Source organism: Vipera berus (genome assembly GCF_964194415.1).
Source record: "Vipera berus genome assembly, chromosome: Z".
Lineage (NCBI taxonomy): Eukaryota > Metazoa > Chordata > Lepidosauria > Squamata > Viperidae > Vipera > Vipera berus.
This window is the reverse complement of record NC_138205.1, coordinates 91,141,730-91,156,790: the sequence shown is the minus strand read 5'-3', so window position 1 is coordinate 91,156,790 and position 15,061 is coordinate 91,141,730. Positions and strand designations below refer to the sequence as shown.

Below are 15,061 nucleotides of genomic sequence, written 5' to 3'. Positions count from 1 at the left end.
GGGAATGGTTGATAGTTTCAACTTTGAGTCCTATTTTTTCTTCTCTTTCTGCTCTTAAATTTATTCAGTCTATTCAGTCTTATTAGAAGTCTATATAAATATCCCTGTTAATTTTTTTTAAAATTTTTATATTAAGTCATAGACATTTACCTCTGAAGTGTTTTTATCTTCAAGTTGCAACTTATGTCTCCTGACAAACATATTTTTACAACGTTCCTTTATAGAATGTGTTTTTGTCACACTTTCTCCAAATATTTTTTTTGTAATTCCTTTCTAATTGGTAAATTTGTAGGTAGGTGAAAATGTAGGTATTGGAGTCAACTATATTTCAGTTATTAAGTAAGGTTTTTTTTTAAATGAGTTGGTAAAGTCAATGTTAAAATGCACACTTAGATGCAAACATATACAGCTTGCATTTCCTGAATGTACCTAAGCTATTGTAATATTTATTTTAACTTCCAACCACAGTAATCAGGTGGTTGAAATATATTATCTATCACATCTGCAGGAACCAGATTGGGAAGGCTGGCCTGTATTTTCCATATCTGCTAAAGCTATGGACAGCTATATTTATGTTTTTTTTATTCCCCCCTTTTTCTTTTAATGTGTAGATTCATGAAGAATCAAAAATGAATTTGGAACAAGAGAGGCCTTTTGTCTGCAGTGCCCCAGGCTGTTCACAGGTGAATTAAACCTGCAAGAATATAGCTGTAGTAGAGTTTCACCATGCTAACATGTCCCTATCATAATTTCAAATTTTATTATATCATTTTAAAGTGCTCTTTCCCCTAGCAATTTAATGCCATAAAACACAACTGCATAATAAATATGGCTATTCTGTTCAGTTCTGTCAATGTGCCTCATAGCAACTTACATATAACCTTAAGAAACATTTCTTCATTAAAATTTTATTACATTAACACAATCTGGATTTTAAACTTGAATAAATCATAACAGTTATCCTGAAGGAAACATCTGAAAAACAGAACACTTGATATTTTTTAGGACGGATATTAATCCTTTTCTGTCTGAAGCCACATATTTCTGAGGGAGACCTCCTCTAATTTCCTACATAGCATTGTTTTGTTCCCTGCCATACTTAAGAATCCCAGAATATGTTTATAAATGTACAGTCTCATATGCATGAAATAATATTAAATAACAGAGTGTGCAAAGGACTTGAGAAGGGTGTCTTTCAAAGGGCATAGTCCCAGCTGATATGTGGCATCTGAATCCTTGTGCAGATACAAGAGACAATCGTCAAAGCTGTTGGTGGTCCCCTTTCTGAGCACACAAATACTTTAAGGCTTTCTCAGCTTCATCTGATCAGCACCACTTTTGAATGTTTCATACAGATCCATTAATCATTGCCTCAGCCATTGGCAGACATTTTCTCAAGGAGTAATAACATCACTCGATAATTTTAAAATATGTTCATAAGATTGTATGTCCCAAAATGTATTAATCAGTAGCAAAGAGAGACATAAAAGCAAATAGACCAACAAAATGAAAACTTTTCTTTAGTGAGCTTTTATAATTATGTAAAATGTATTATTTATTTATTAAATTTCTACTCCACTTAACTTAAGTAATGCTGGTGGTTTACAACAGTAACTCACCCAACATTCTTTTAAACAGTAAGATTTAAGTAACAGGAAGCTTTCAGTCACCGTTACTTCTATCATTTGATTCCTTATCTGTCTTGGAATAGTAAAAAACATAATAATCCAGTCAATATTTCAGGAGCTGAATTTTTTCTTTTCCCAACAGCGCTTTCCAACAGAGGACCATCTGATGATCCACAGTCACAAGCATGAAATGACTTTGAAGTTTCCTTCGCTAAAAACAGACAACATGTTATCAGGTGAGAAGATAGGTATGAGAAAGACATTCAGTTGCCAATTTTGTTGTGATAAAGATGAATGCGACTATTCTGACTTGCTACCGGGTTGTGTCCTAATGAGGCAAATAAAATTGTTCTCTTGCTTTACTTTATGCCATGGGTTAGTTCAGGTTTTCTGATCCATGTACGGGAAGCTGAAATAAGCAAAGTAGACATACAAAATAAGTTCCAAATGGCTTAAAAATCATAAGTCCAACTCTCCTTTGTATAAATTAGTCATATGTTAATTGGTTGCTTGTACTTTGTTGCTGGTGTTTGTTTGTCACTGCAACAAATGACCAATACAGAAACTATTCCCCAAAACCTTACATGCTTCCTTCACAGGGCACCCTGTGAAAATATATTTGTTTGTCCTTGTATTGTGGAATCAGATGTCTTTGGAGTTTGAGAATGGACAACAGTGATGTCAAATCTGTAGGTTAAAGCAGATCACAATATCATGAAAGCAGAAATGCTATTTTTATACTAACAACACTATTTTTATACTAAAAATAATGAGTTTTAATTGTGCAAAAAAAGAAGCAGGAAATCTTCATACAAGCATTTTTGAACCATAGAGACTTTAAGATGTGTAGATTTCCCCACCTTAAATTTCCCAGTCAGTGTGCCAAGTTTGAGAAACACTGCTCAACTCACTCCCCATTGCAATATTTTCATTGTAAGTTTCAATCCTTGCAACTTGATGTGTCAAGTAAATAAAAGTTGAAAACCAGCTATATGCAACTGGACAATGGAAGTAGGTTGCTATGAACATATTTATAAAATAATGCCTGGAGTGCATAATTGGGTTGTGGAGAGAGAGAGAGAAAGAACGAGAACAATACTGAAAACATGTTATCCACAGTATATACTCGATCTGTGAAATTGCTAGAACAGTATGGGATGATGCCACCAACTTACATAGCTTCTAAGGGGATTTTAAACAAATCCCCTTTTAATAGTTACTAGTTATGAAGCCTATATCTTAACTCGAGGATCAAAGACTGCCAGAAATTGCTCGTGCTTCATGTTCTGTTGGTGGGCTTCTCATAGGATCTGGCTGGTCTCTGTGGGAAACAAGATTCTACACTAGAGAGGCTTTTGGATTAATCTATAAAATGATTCTCTCTCTAATCTATTTCCCCATGTTTGCATGTAATATATCACTTAGGTCTGAACAAAATTTCCCTAGTTTTGCCATCTGTTGTGGAGAGTGAAAGAGGTGGTGATAGCAGTGGGAAAGCAAATATCAATACATAATAATAATAATAATAATAATAATAATAATAATAATAATAATAATAATAATAATAATAATAATAATAATAATAATAAATAAGTTGGAAGGGACCTTGGAGGTCATCTAGTCCAACCCCCTGCTAAGGCAGGAGAATTAACATACATTGCCATTCTGTTTAGCTGCCAATTTAGCTACGTAAATCCTTTACGAAAAAAAGTCCCCAAACATTTGCAATTACTATCATACAGATTTTATATATTACTTTGTCTTTTTTTGCCACACTTTTCCACTGTAAACCTATTCTAGCCGTGCAGTAGGTTTGAGGGGTTGCATTGTACTGTCCAGCTGACATGGCCCATTCAGAATACTTGCTAGTTCCTTTACTGCAAAATGTAACCCTTCAGCTAAAGATGAACAGTACATTACATTAAAGAACAAGCACTAGTTAGTGTAGTTATTAAGGTATTAGGTTAGAAACTGGGAGACCCTGAGTTCTAAGCTTGCCTTAGTTACAAAGCCAACTAGGGGGTTAGTCACTGTGTCTCAGCCCTCAGAAGAAGGTAAGAACAGACCACTTCCAAAAATCCTTGCCAAGAAATCTGCAGGGACTTGTCCAGGCAGTTCCCAGGAGTAAAGACTGACTTGGAAAACACACACACACACACACAGACACACACACACACATCTTTCTATTATCACTTTTCCCCCATTTACTATAGTCTTTAGGCGCAACATGCATGAAATTCCTATTTGGGCTTTAATTCCATGCATTTTAATAATGTTTATATTTTTAAACAATATTTTCAGTTGTTTTTCCAAAACCAATAACCCTGCCCGTTATTTTTTTTAAAAAAATACCTATCTATCTATACCATAAGTGCTACCAGTTCCTTAATGAAAACAATGTTACAATTTGGGAAATATCTTTATAGGAAACAATCAAATTAACACAAAAGACTTTGCCAGCATTTATGTATTTCAGCATCCTTTATCAGGTGAGAGCTTACAAAAAGGTGAGTGATAAGAAAGCTACAAAAAGTCAATAAATTATACTAGATGTACAGTTTAAAACTGTACAAAACTACTTCTGGAGTTTTCCAGAGATTATAGCTGCCTGTAGGGAGGTTGACTGGGATGAAATCTAATCTCATAGCAACAATCCTGAAAATATTGTGTATTGACATTTTTTAAAATAATAAATAATAATAATAATAATAATAATAATAATAATAATAATAATAATAATAATAATAATAATAATAATAATAATAATAATAATAATAATGTAAATCCAAGCAGCAGAGGGGAAAATGTGAATTACTGAAAATGCTTGAAACACTCTCTTGGTAGAATATAACTACTGAAGCCTTTTGCTTTAAAGATCTCTGACACTTCCAGAATAATTTCACCGAGTAATAACAGAGTTGAGTAAGAATAACAATTTTCAAAGACTCTCTTATCATTGCTGTTCTCTTATTATACTATATGCTACAATGGGATCACTGAACCAATGCTTACTAGGGCATTACCTAGGGCAGTTGTTTGTATTTGTTACAAGGACTGCTTTGGGCTGGATTGTGTTTGGAATGCCACAGACCATTTCTGATTTAGAAGACTGATCATCCTCAAAGTAGTGTGGTTCAAAAGAGATACAGAATATTCTGGATTTCTCGAGACTGTTCTATTTCTGGAGCAGTAAGTTTTACATGCAACTTGGATTTTGCACTTGGAACAATTTATTTAAAGCAGAAGGAAGCCAAACTGCATATTACAAGATTGGCTCCCGGGAGTTGAGTCAGACTGTTCATCACTTTTAGACAATCACTGAAGGAAGTACTGTAGGTAAATTGCCAAAATGCCATAGGTGAACACACATCAGAAGGGAGAAAAATAATTGTGAGAAGAATAATGTCTTAATGTCTTAATGATCCATTAGAGCTTAATGAGGTAGTTTCCATTTATTTTAAGTATCACAATAGACAGTAAGGTTGAGTTAAGGAAAGATACCTATTCGTTGCAGATAAACAATATAAAAAACAATTCTCCACCCATTTTTGATAGTTACAACTCTGCTGGCTTACTGGGTATAAGAGAACTCAGACCAGTTTAAACAGATACAAAAATAATATTTTTCTATATTTTCTATATTCTATTTTCTATATTCACCATTTTAAATGTTGCATTTTAATTTTTGAATTTCTAAAAAAAAGTCCTCGTTTTTCACCACAGGGACTTATCAGCAGTTTTTTAAAAAGCAGTTCTTGGTGCTTTACAGACAACAAAGCAGAGGTTCATGCTGGTATATTTCATAAATTTACACTTTGCTTTAATCTAAAATCTTTACATTAAAGGTAATTGGAACTTGAATAGAAATGAGATTAAGAGTATATTTGCAAAACATTTGACACAGGGGAATTAAGTGGAGGTTATTTTTCCAGAATTATCTCCAAGTTCATTTCTAATCTTGGTAGTTAAGCAGGAAGCAAGCCATGCTGAGTGATCAGTACGTTTAGCCTGGAGTACTGGATAAGATCCAGAATGGTTTGGGCCTGTTCAGATCTTAGATGTAAGAATCATAATTGGTGCAAAGGAAGATTTGGATTTTAAATGTCTCAGTCTCTTGCAGCAATGAGACTTTTTCCCCTTTTATAAATTAAATGTGAAATATGATCTCAATGACTATAGCAGATAGAAGAACAAATATGCACATAGACTTTTTTTGCTCATTCGTAGACACAAACATCATAGTCCCCACTCATTTTTTCCAAAGAAACATTCTTAGATTTGCCCCCTATGATTCAAAAAGTGTTCTAAGTTGGGAATTGTCTAAATGGTATGGTTCTAAGATCTCTAAGGGTGCCCCCAATGCTCTGGACTCAGGGGTTCACTTTTATTTTGCCAGCTTATGTTGAAAAATAATAAAATATTAAAATCCTATCAGCAATTATGATAGAAGCAGTGAGTGTAAAAATTATTTTTTTTTAATATAGTAAATATTATTACATACGAACAAAGCTCTTTGGGGTTCTACATAATTTTTAAAAGTGGGAAGGGCTCCTGAGGGAAAGAAGTTTAAGAAGCATTTGTCTAGGCAATTCTTTGACAATATATTTGATTTAGCTTGCCACAAGTTCAAGGATGGGGAATCTGATGTTTTATATGTTTCTTGGCCAAGAATGAGGAATGATGAAGGTTGTAGCCCAAAAGCATCTTGATGGCTACAGATTCCACACCCTGATTTAGTTTAACAGCAATTTCGTTATTTAGATTGCATAGTCTTTTTTAATTTTTATTTCAATAATTTATTTTTCTTCTGATAGAGAGATAAGGGGAAAAAGCTGTTTCCTCAAATAGAAGTAATCCCTCAGGAAATCTAGATTCCTTAAAGTTAGATGTTTTATTCTGGGATTTCTTAATGAAATTTAGAGATGATATATGAGAGGGAGAGGCTTTCCCCTTCAGACATACTCTCCTTTTAGACATTTGTCTCTGTTTTCTTCCTTATTTTTGGCAAAGTTGTTTCAAGTCATATGCATCTGAAAAGAATCATAGCTGTAGTTGCCCTTTAGCAAATTCAGGTGCAGTATTCTTAAACGTATATCCATTCCCCCATCCATTTCCCCCCCTTACAATAACTATTATATTCTACTTTCACTCATTCCAGTCAAACATGTTATGATCAGGTACTTTTAGAATTGAATATAAAGAAACCCATGCTCTGAGGGATCAAAGATCATTCAGAAAATTAAAGGGAAAAAAATATTTTCCTTATTTGCCACACCAGTAGGTAGGCCACAGTAGGTAGGCCCACATTTCCCACTAGGTCTAAAAGAAGCAACTAGATACATGCTTAATAAAGAAGTAAACCAGGCCATATTGTCTTCCACTGACTTATACCTATCATCCACATCCTTCCATACACAAGGAGAAAAATACAGTATTCATCCTCTCTCTCTCTCTCTCTCTCTCTCTCTCTCTCTCTCTCTCTCTCTCACACACACACACACACACACACACACACACACACACACACAGACACACACACACAGAGAGACCTCAATTGTACAAATAGCTGGGGAAGAAAAAGCTGATTCATTTCCCTATCTGTACATGCTGGAAAGCTGATCAGGGCTCTGTTATCACCTGGAAGATCACCTGGAAGCTTTACTTGACATATTTAAATATAAGAGCAGAAATACAAATAACAATTATTAATGGTCACTGTGAGTGCTAGAGATGACACTTCTGTTCAGAAAGAACAGCATTGCAAGAGAACACAACAGAATTGCAATCTAATTGGATATGAATTCTGAACTACTGTTCTTCTTACACAGAAGCTTGACAACTTCTTTAAATAGCTATTATTTCAAAAATACTGGAAATATATGGCTTCTATCAGAGTTCATTCTCATTTCTGTGGAAGCCTAACACACATTAATTTTCTCCTAATGGAGCCTTATATAGTATACCTAAATCTTGTCCTAGAAGAGTTCTTTACTTCTCATACTATCTATAATTTTTCTCTATGCTGATTTTTGCAATGCCTAAAAATAGAAATGGTGTAACAAAAGTTTTTTGCATTTATTTATTTATTCATTTATTGCAAGCATTTAGATATCTAACTATATCAAACATTTGAACTTAACTAAGGCTACAACAAAATAAACAACAGAGAGAGAGAGAGAGAGAGACAGAAAGACAGACAGACAGGGAAAAAAGCAACAAAACCATGTATTAAAAAAACCCAATGTGCAAACTGACAAACTGATTGAGTATATTAAAACATGATATAGAGAGGATATTCAAGAATTCTTTATTTCAGTTCAAAAGTAAATAGAAGAATGTTTTGGTCAAAGCTTATGGTAGAGTAAAAATATAGTACCTAATGAACTGAGTTCAAGCTTTTCCTTGTATCTTTATAGGTATATTTTTGCAGAATATTTTTGCAACACTACAAAAATAATTTGCTATGAAAATATTTTTTTACTCCCCAGATTAGCCCACAGATTTGGCAGTATTCAAGTACTGATCAGATCCAACTCTTTTAGCCACTGTTTCTTAATATTCTCAACTTTAAGATGTGTGGACCTCACTTGCAGAATTCTTCAGCTAAATACTGCAAATTGAAATCCATTCATCTTAAAGTTAATCAGACTGAGAAACATTGCTCTTAGTTTTCATATTCTACTATCTATTTTCTAAATGTGTATGTCTAAAATTTCCAGAATAATATGCCATTAAAATAAAAGAAACTGAATCCAAAAGCAATGGGCCTACCACATCCACATGATAAACATGCTACCACTGTCCATAAGATAAATAAAATTGCATCATTACTTTGGAAACCCTCAATTTTTTAGCTTTGGGGTATGTTATCTAAGGAAATAAGATGACATAAATACAACAGCCTTCATACAACTTAATCATTGTGTGTGGTGAACAGTTGATGTTGTTTCAGACAGCGCATGCTGTAATTACTTTAAATGATGAGTGAAAGTTGTTTCCATTGCTGTGGAGCAGTTTAATCCACCCATATCTAGGGAAATCAAATATCTCAGAAACCTGAGGCAAATATGCCAATTATATGCACCTCTAATTGAATTGGTGCAACCTAATGCAGAATATACATACTTTAAACAATAGATAAAAGTAAGCTCATTTGAAGTTGGACACAGGTTTGATTATATCTGGGCTTGCACAGAAAGCCAATCATTGCATGTTTGAAGACATTCCGTTGTTCTCATTCACATATGTCTCATCAACATAGACTTCTCCCTTCATGTTTGTGGAGGCACCTATATAAAAAAACACAGCTGCCAGGGATACACATTGTCTAATCTATTTGAGTAATGATGTGACAAATAAGTGGAAATAAAAACTTTGTCAAAATAATAAAGGAAAGGAAAGTGAGAGTGATTTGAACCCCTCTGTGGTGCAATAGGGCAGCCTTTGTTTAAGCACTCCAATTACTTTTATTCTTCTGATTTTGTTATTATTGCATGGAAATGAAATGTGTCTAATATATAACTTCAGTGGAGCTCTCCAGCTGAATAAGCCAAATTCCTGTTATTAAATGTGCAGCAGACTAAACACTAGTGTTAAATATCAGGAATCAGATTACACCATTTGGATCTCTGCTTGTCACATATCTACACTGTAGATTAATCACATTTGTTATGGTTTAGTTTGAAAGGCTTTGAGTTTCTTTTTTAAAGTAAAACAAAAGTTTTCTATATCAATCTCTGAGGTTGTTTTGTTGTTATCCTTGCCAATCAGTATTAAAAAAAGAGAGATGATGATTATTTTTTTTGTCTGTTAACTAGCATTTGAAACATCATACATTTCTGTTTTAACAATTCTGATGTAAAACAGAAATAATAAAATAATGGTCTCTTTTTTCCAAGGCTTCTGTGCAAGGAATCTATGACCTGCAAGCTTAGGGGGTTTCCCTACCATTTTCATTTTACACAGCACATTTTATTTTTAAAAGAGTATGGGCATTCTGATGCTTTCTTGAAGAGATCTAAGGCAGCTTATAAGACATTACCTGAAAAAAATAGTGTAAATGGTTTCTAATGCTCTTTAACTTTAGAAACATTGCAGAAGTAGCATTTTTAATATTGTATATTTCTTGTTCAGGTTAGGTATTTTTGATCTACGTTTTCAGGCTTTCTGTGACAACACAACAATTGAATCATAGTACCTATTTGTAGGATTAATATGTGCACATATTTCTATATGTTCGAATATTACCAAGCTCAAGGTTGACTCAGCCTTCCATCTTTCCGAAGTCAATAAAATGAGGACCCAGATTGTTGGAGGCAATATGCTCACTCTGTAAACCACTTAGAGAGGGCTGTAAAGCATTTTGAAGTGGTATATAAGTCTAAGTGATATTGCTATTTCTATATGTTGTGCATAAGGTAATTAGGGTAATCAGACTTTACTGACTTCGTGGACCATATTAAAAACAAGCAGATAAAGCAGAAGAAAATATGTAAGTATTGCTTGGGTTGCATTGATGATTGGGTGTGTAGATCCAGCAAATTGGGCGGACACCAGTTTAGATAAACCTGTTGAAAATATCTTCATTTATGCTATTGCCTAATACAGGGTCCCCAACCCCTGGTACATGGACTGGCAGCTTGCCAGCAACCGGGCTGTGAAAACAAGCGAAGCCCCATCCACAGGTTGCTGGCAGTACGCAAAACCATGCCCCCTACGGTCTGTGGAAAAACTTTTCTCCATGGAACCAGTTGGGGGCCACTGGCCTAATAAACAAGTATCCTCCTAAAAATAAAATCCTCCCATGTATGGTATCAAACCACCAGAAAATTCTGTGTCAGAAAGCAGGAAATGAGCACAACACAAAAAGCTCTACATATCAATCTAGTAATCTCATACAGTTAAAGTAGTAATAGGCTATCTATGGGCCATTTTTATTTGCTTTGTGAAGTTGAGTGTCTGTCCACAGCTTGTGATAGTATTATTTTATTAAGCATAAATGCTCTTTATTGGAATGTGGTGGATTCTTTCTTTTTTTCCCATGGACCAACAAGCCATTTTTCCATTTCTGGCACAATTGGTTTCCAAAAATTGATGGCAGAGTTTGCCAACTAAAAATTGGCAGCAAATTGATATTTGAAGAACAGAATCTTTTTGTTTCTTTTGGTTTATACCTTGGCCTTGCTTATTTTTGCACCACAGTCAGACCCACAATTTGCGTACAGCTTTCAGAAGAAAAAGAAGTAAAATAATTAAGACAGCTTTTGGACAGTAAAAGTTACTTACAAAAGTAAGGATGCTGAGGGAAAAAAGAGCCTTTTGTATTACTTCTCCTACAGACTTACAAGGTCCCATCACAAATGCAGGCAGATGGGATAAAAATAGGTGCTGGCTGATTGCTATGTTTTTCAATCGTAAAACAGGTCAACACATACAATGTTAGACTGGCAGTCTAACGTCAGGCAGGAAGCGCTATGTCCACCTTGGCACTATGATGGGAGTAGCAATAAACTGAATGAAAGGACACCTTTTTCTCATTGTCCATCAAGCAATCATCACACCATGTTGATTTCCATCCCCGTCATATTTACCAAATCAGTCTTTTTCCTTCATTCTACATAGATGTAAAAATACATCAATAAAATAAAAATGCAAATATTTAAGCAAACAAGTGCAGAATATCCAGCTACAGGAAACCAAACTTCACTCTTTTGTCTACTAACTAGTTATCCTAAAGTCCCATTGTTTTCCAAATGATAAAACACAAGAATACACAAGCACCTGTCCACACCACCATATGCATAAAACAAAAATTATAGAAAGTTGATTATCTGCAAGGCTTTCATTATGCAGGTACGATCTAATTTTTTTACCACTCTTACTCCTCAGATACCCATATCAGTTATGTCAGTTTATGAATGGCATAATGTTTCCTTTCATGTCCTGTATGATTCATTTCTATATATTTTTCTACTCATTTTAGAAAATATATCTAAGGAGCAGAGATGTGTGCGGGTGTATATACATTTTACAAAATAAGAGTCTGTGTAGACAGCTATACTTTCTAATTAAAGTCAAAGACAAACATGATGCAGAGATTTGTAGTTATCTTTTTTCCCCATGAAGTTGCTTTGCTACTCAGTGCCACATTGTGCTATTTTGAAAATCTGGAGAACCATACTTTTTTGGGGACAGGTTTATTATTCCCTGAATATTAAACTTTGCATGTTTGTGCATGTTTGCATGCATTATTTAAAAGCTATGTTTCTTTTATACTTTCAAACAGCTATATTTTTGATAAATCGTATGGAAACTCCATCAAATAATTAATAAGGGCTCAATAACCTGACTTTGTGTTACACTGGCATTGCCTTGTATTTTAACATGCTATAATACAGGGGTCTTCAAACTCGGCCCTTTTATGACTCATGGACTTCAACTCCCAGAATTCCTCAGCCAGGCATGGTGGCTGAGGAATTCTGGGAGTTGAAGTCCATGAGTCATAAAAGGGCTGAGTTTGAAGACCCCTGCTATAATAGATGATGTTGCACAATAGATGATTTCTTGTTCTTCACTACATAATACCTGCTCCTTTTGATATTTCTCCTCAGACCAAACTCCAACACCAACCCGGTTTTTAAAAAACTGTGAGGAAGTGGGACTCTTCAGTGAAATAGACTGCAGCTTAGAGCAAGAGTTTAGAAAGGCACAAGAAGAAGACAACAATAAAACGGTATGCCTTTGTAGCATGGAAATATTCCTTTCCCACCTTCCTGTGATCTGGGTGTAAACAGAACAAATCTTTTACCTGAATAAGGAAAGATGTGGGGGGTGGGGAAACATTTACATTGGAAACTAGGTGGCACTATAGATTGTCTGCAACCTGCTTTAAACTGAACAGACGTTTTAAAGGCAAGCAGGATTGATTAACTAGTTCAACAGAACGCCACATAACTGCACATAACTGAACACCACATAACTGCATTCATTTTGAGAATAAATGGACACATTGGATACAAGTGCATGTGCACAAACACATATAGACTTCAAATCTCATGCAAAAGAAAAAAAATCTAATTATGGTAAGTGAGGGAATAATTTTAAAAGTCCGAATTCTGTAATCAATAGCTGCTGCAGCCATGTTTGCTAGACAGATTGGTTAGCAATGCTCTATATTCAAAAGTGGTTGACATTGTAGAACTCAAACTGAAGGTGGAATGTTTATGGTTTGCTTCCTTCCCAATGTGGAATAAATAACCCACAATCCACCAAACCAGCCAGACTTATTTGGCTGTAAGTTTGATGCTTCTATAAAAAAGAAAAGTTGCTTCTAGAAAAAAGTAGTAATCACATATGCAATTGACTGTGCAGTGCACAGAATGAATTTTTGGAATATTGCCTTAGGCTGTTTGATATAATAGCATTGGAAGATTTTAACTTCTCTGTTTAAAAAAATAGGGGAAAGGATAAAAAGTCTGATAGGACAGTGTTAAGCAAAGTTTATGAGGCATTCCACCTCTTTACGAAAGATAATTTTTAGAGTTACTGTTCAGTGTTTATTTAGCAGAAAAAAGGTGTGATTGTTCTTACACTAAGGCCACAATATCATGCCTCAAGAAAATTAGGAAATTAGCAAAGTTTCAATAAGATTATCTTTTCTATGAAAAAAAGTTTTAAAATGGGTATTTTGTGCAGGGTGTAATAGATCTTTTTGTTCATCATGTTGAGGATATGCTGGGGAAAATTTAGTTTTAGTGATTTATATTAATTAAATCCATACCTCTCAAGGAAATGTGCTTGCAATGGCTTTTGTACAGTTTGAATAATTCACTGTATTTTATATCTCAAAGGCCTATCAAAATACATTCATATATAATAATACAGAGTAAGAAATAAATGAAAATTGGAATGTTTAGAATACATATTTTGAGAGAAAATGTAGACATCATTTTTCTGATGTACATTTTTCCTTTTAAAATATAAAAGATGAGTAGAATGGATTTATTGGGCAACATATGCAAAAGCCATATAGAGTGAAAATAGATTGATTACACACAATAGCAATCCATTAGTGCTTAAATTTATTCTGCACATAAATTTGATGGGGGAATTCCTTTCATTTCTTTTCCAGAGGAGAAGAAAAAAAATCATCGAAATTCTTAAGGAAGGAATGGAAAATCCCTGTACTTATCTTAATAACAAGATGGCTCTGGTGTGTTGAATGCGTGTGCCCTGTCTTTCATTGTACAATAATCTCTTTGGTTGTCTACAGATTTGTTGGGTTCCTATAGTTGAATTAAATCTGAAGGGAATATATCACAAGGGCTATAACCTCAGATCTTTTTCAAATTAGGAAGGAGAGACATCTGAAAGCTATTCCAATGAGAGACATATAATTCTCCTACCACTCCCAAAAATCACATTTGACTAAAATTTATTTAAAAAAATAAATTTAAAGTAAATTGTAAGAAAGAAGTACTAGACTTAAGACTCTTTTGCCAGGAAGAAAGTTTACAGAAATTAGAAAATAAACTTCAACCCAATACTACCTAATTACTACTAGGTCAGACCCTTCACATATTTAGTTAAATGTTTTCATAAAATTTACATGCAAATGGTCTTGTGATAAACCTAATTCATAACCTTTCATCACATATCCAGTATAAGGATGTCATTGGAATTCAATACTTTAAGCATCTTCTGGATGTTACTGAAATACATAGAGAGTCACAACTTTTCAGGATGTATCTGCTTCTCTGCTTTCATCACACACACACACACACACACACTTCTCTGCATAAATAAATATTTTTTCTTGTCTGATGTCATCTACATTTGGGGCAACTTATTATAACTAATGAATCAGATCCCAGAATTTTCTATATGAGTGAATCAGGACAATTTCAATTTTTATGTATCATTTACTTTCAATCTACATGGCACCTCAAAGAATAAATACAGCTGTCTCCCTCAATGACTTAAAATGTAAATTTGAAAGAAACACAAAGTGAAGAAAGGGAGAAACGGAATATTGAAAACAAGACATTGCTGAAAAAAAATAGTTTGTGACCATAAAGGAGAGTTATATAAAATTAAGGACAACAGCTTCTATTGTTTTTAATCTTAAATTCCAGTAAACCATAGCAAAGTATAAGGCAGGATTAAAACAAACAAACCCTGAAGGCTGTCTGTCTGATGCTTAAGTCAAAAAGCCATCTCTTGCTGACAGTACCTGATGGTGGTGCCTCAGACAAGAGAGTGTATCAATGCAACCTAAAGCAGCAAGGAAGACAGTGTCAGCAGATCAGGCTATCATCTGAGCATCACGCAACAGAATTTAGGTTCATAGTGTGCAAAAAGTCTACATGGCAGTATAATACGGTTCTCTGTGTGGATTATTTAGCAATGCAATGTGTAGAGTGCTGAAGAGAGAG

General features: G+C 34.3%; 1 protein-coding gene across 1 annotated transcript in view; it reads left to right on the top strand.

The window, feature by feature from the left end:
• Positions 1 to 623: 623 nt before the first annotated feature.
• CREB5 (cAMP responsive element binding protein 5) overlaps positions 624 to 15,061 on the top strand; it is a 242,130-nt gene continuing 227,692 nt past the window's right edge. The window contains exons 1-3 of the mRNA XM_081345413.1: positions 624 to 683; positions 1,771 to 1,864; positions 12,239 to 12,360. Coding sequence (XP_081201539.1) covers positions 630 to 683; positions 1,771 to 1,864; positions 12,239 to 12,360 — 270 coding nt within the window. The 5' untranslated portion in view covers positions 624 to 629. The remainder of the gene's footprint in view (positions 684 to 1,770; positions 1,865 to 12,238; positions 12,361 to 15,061) is intronic.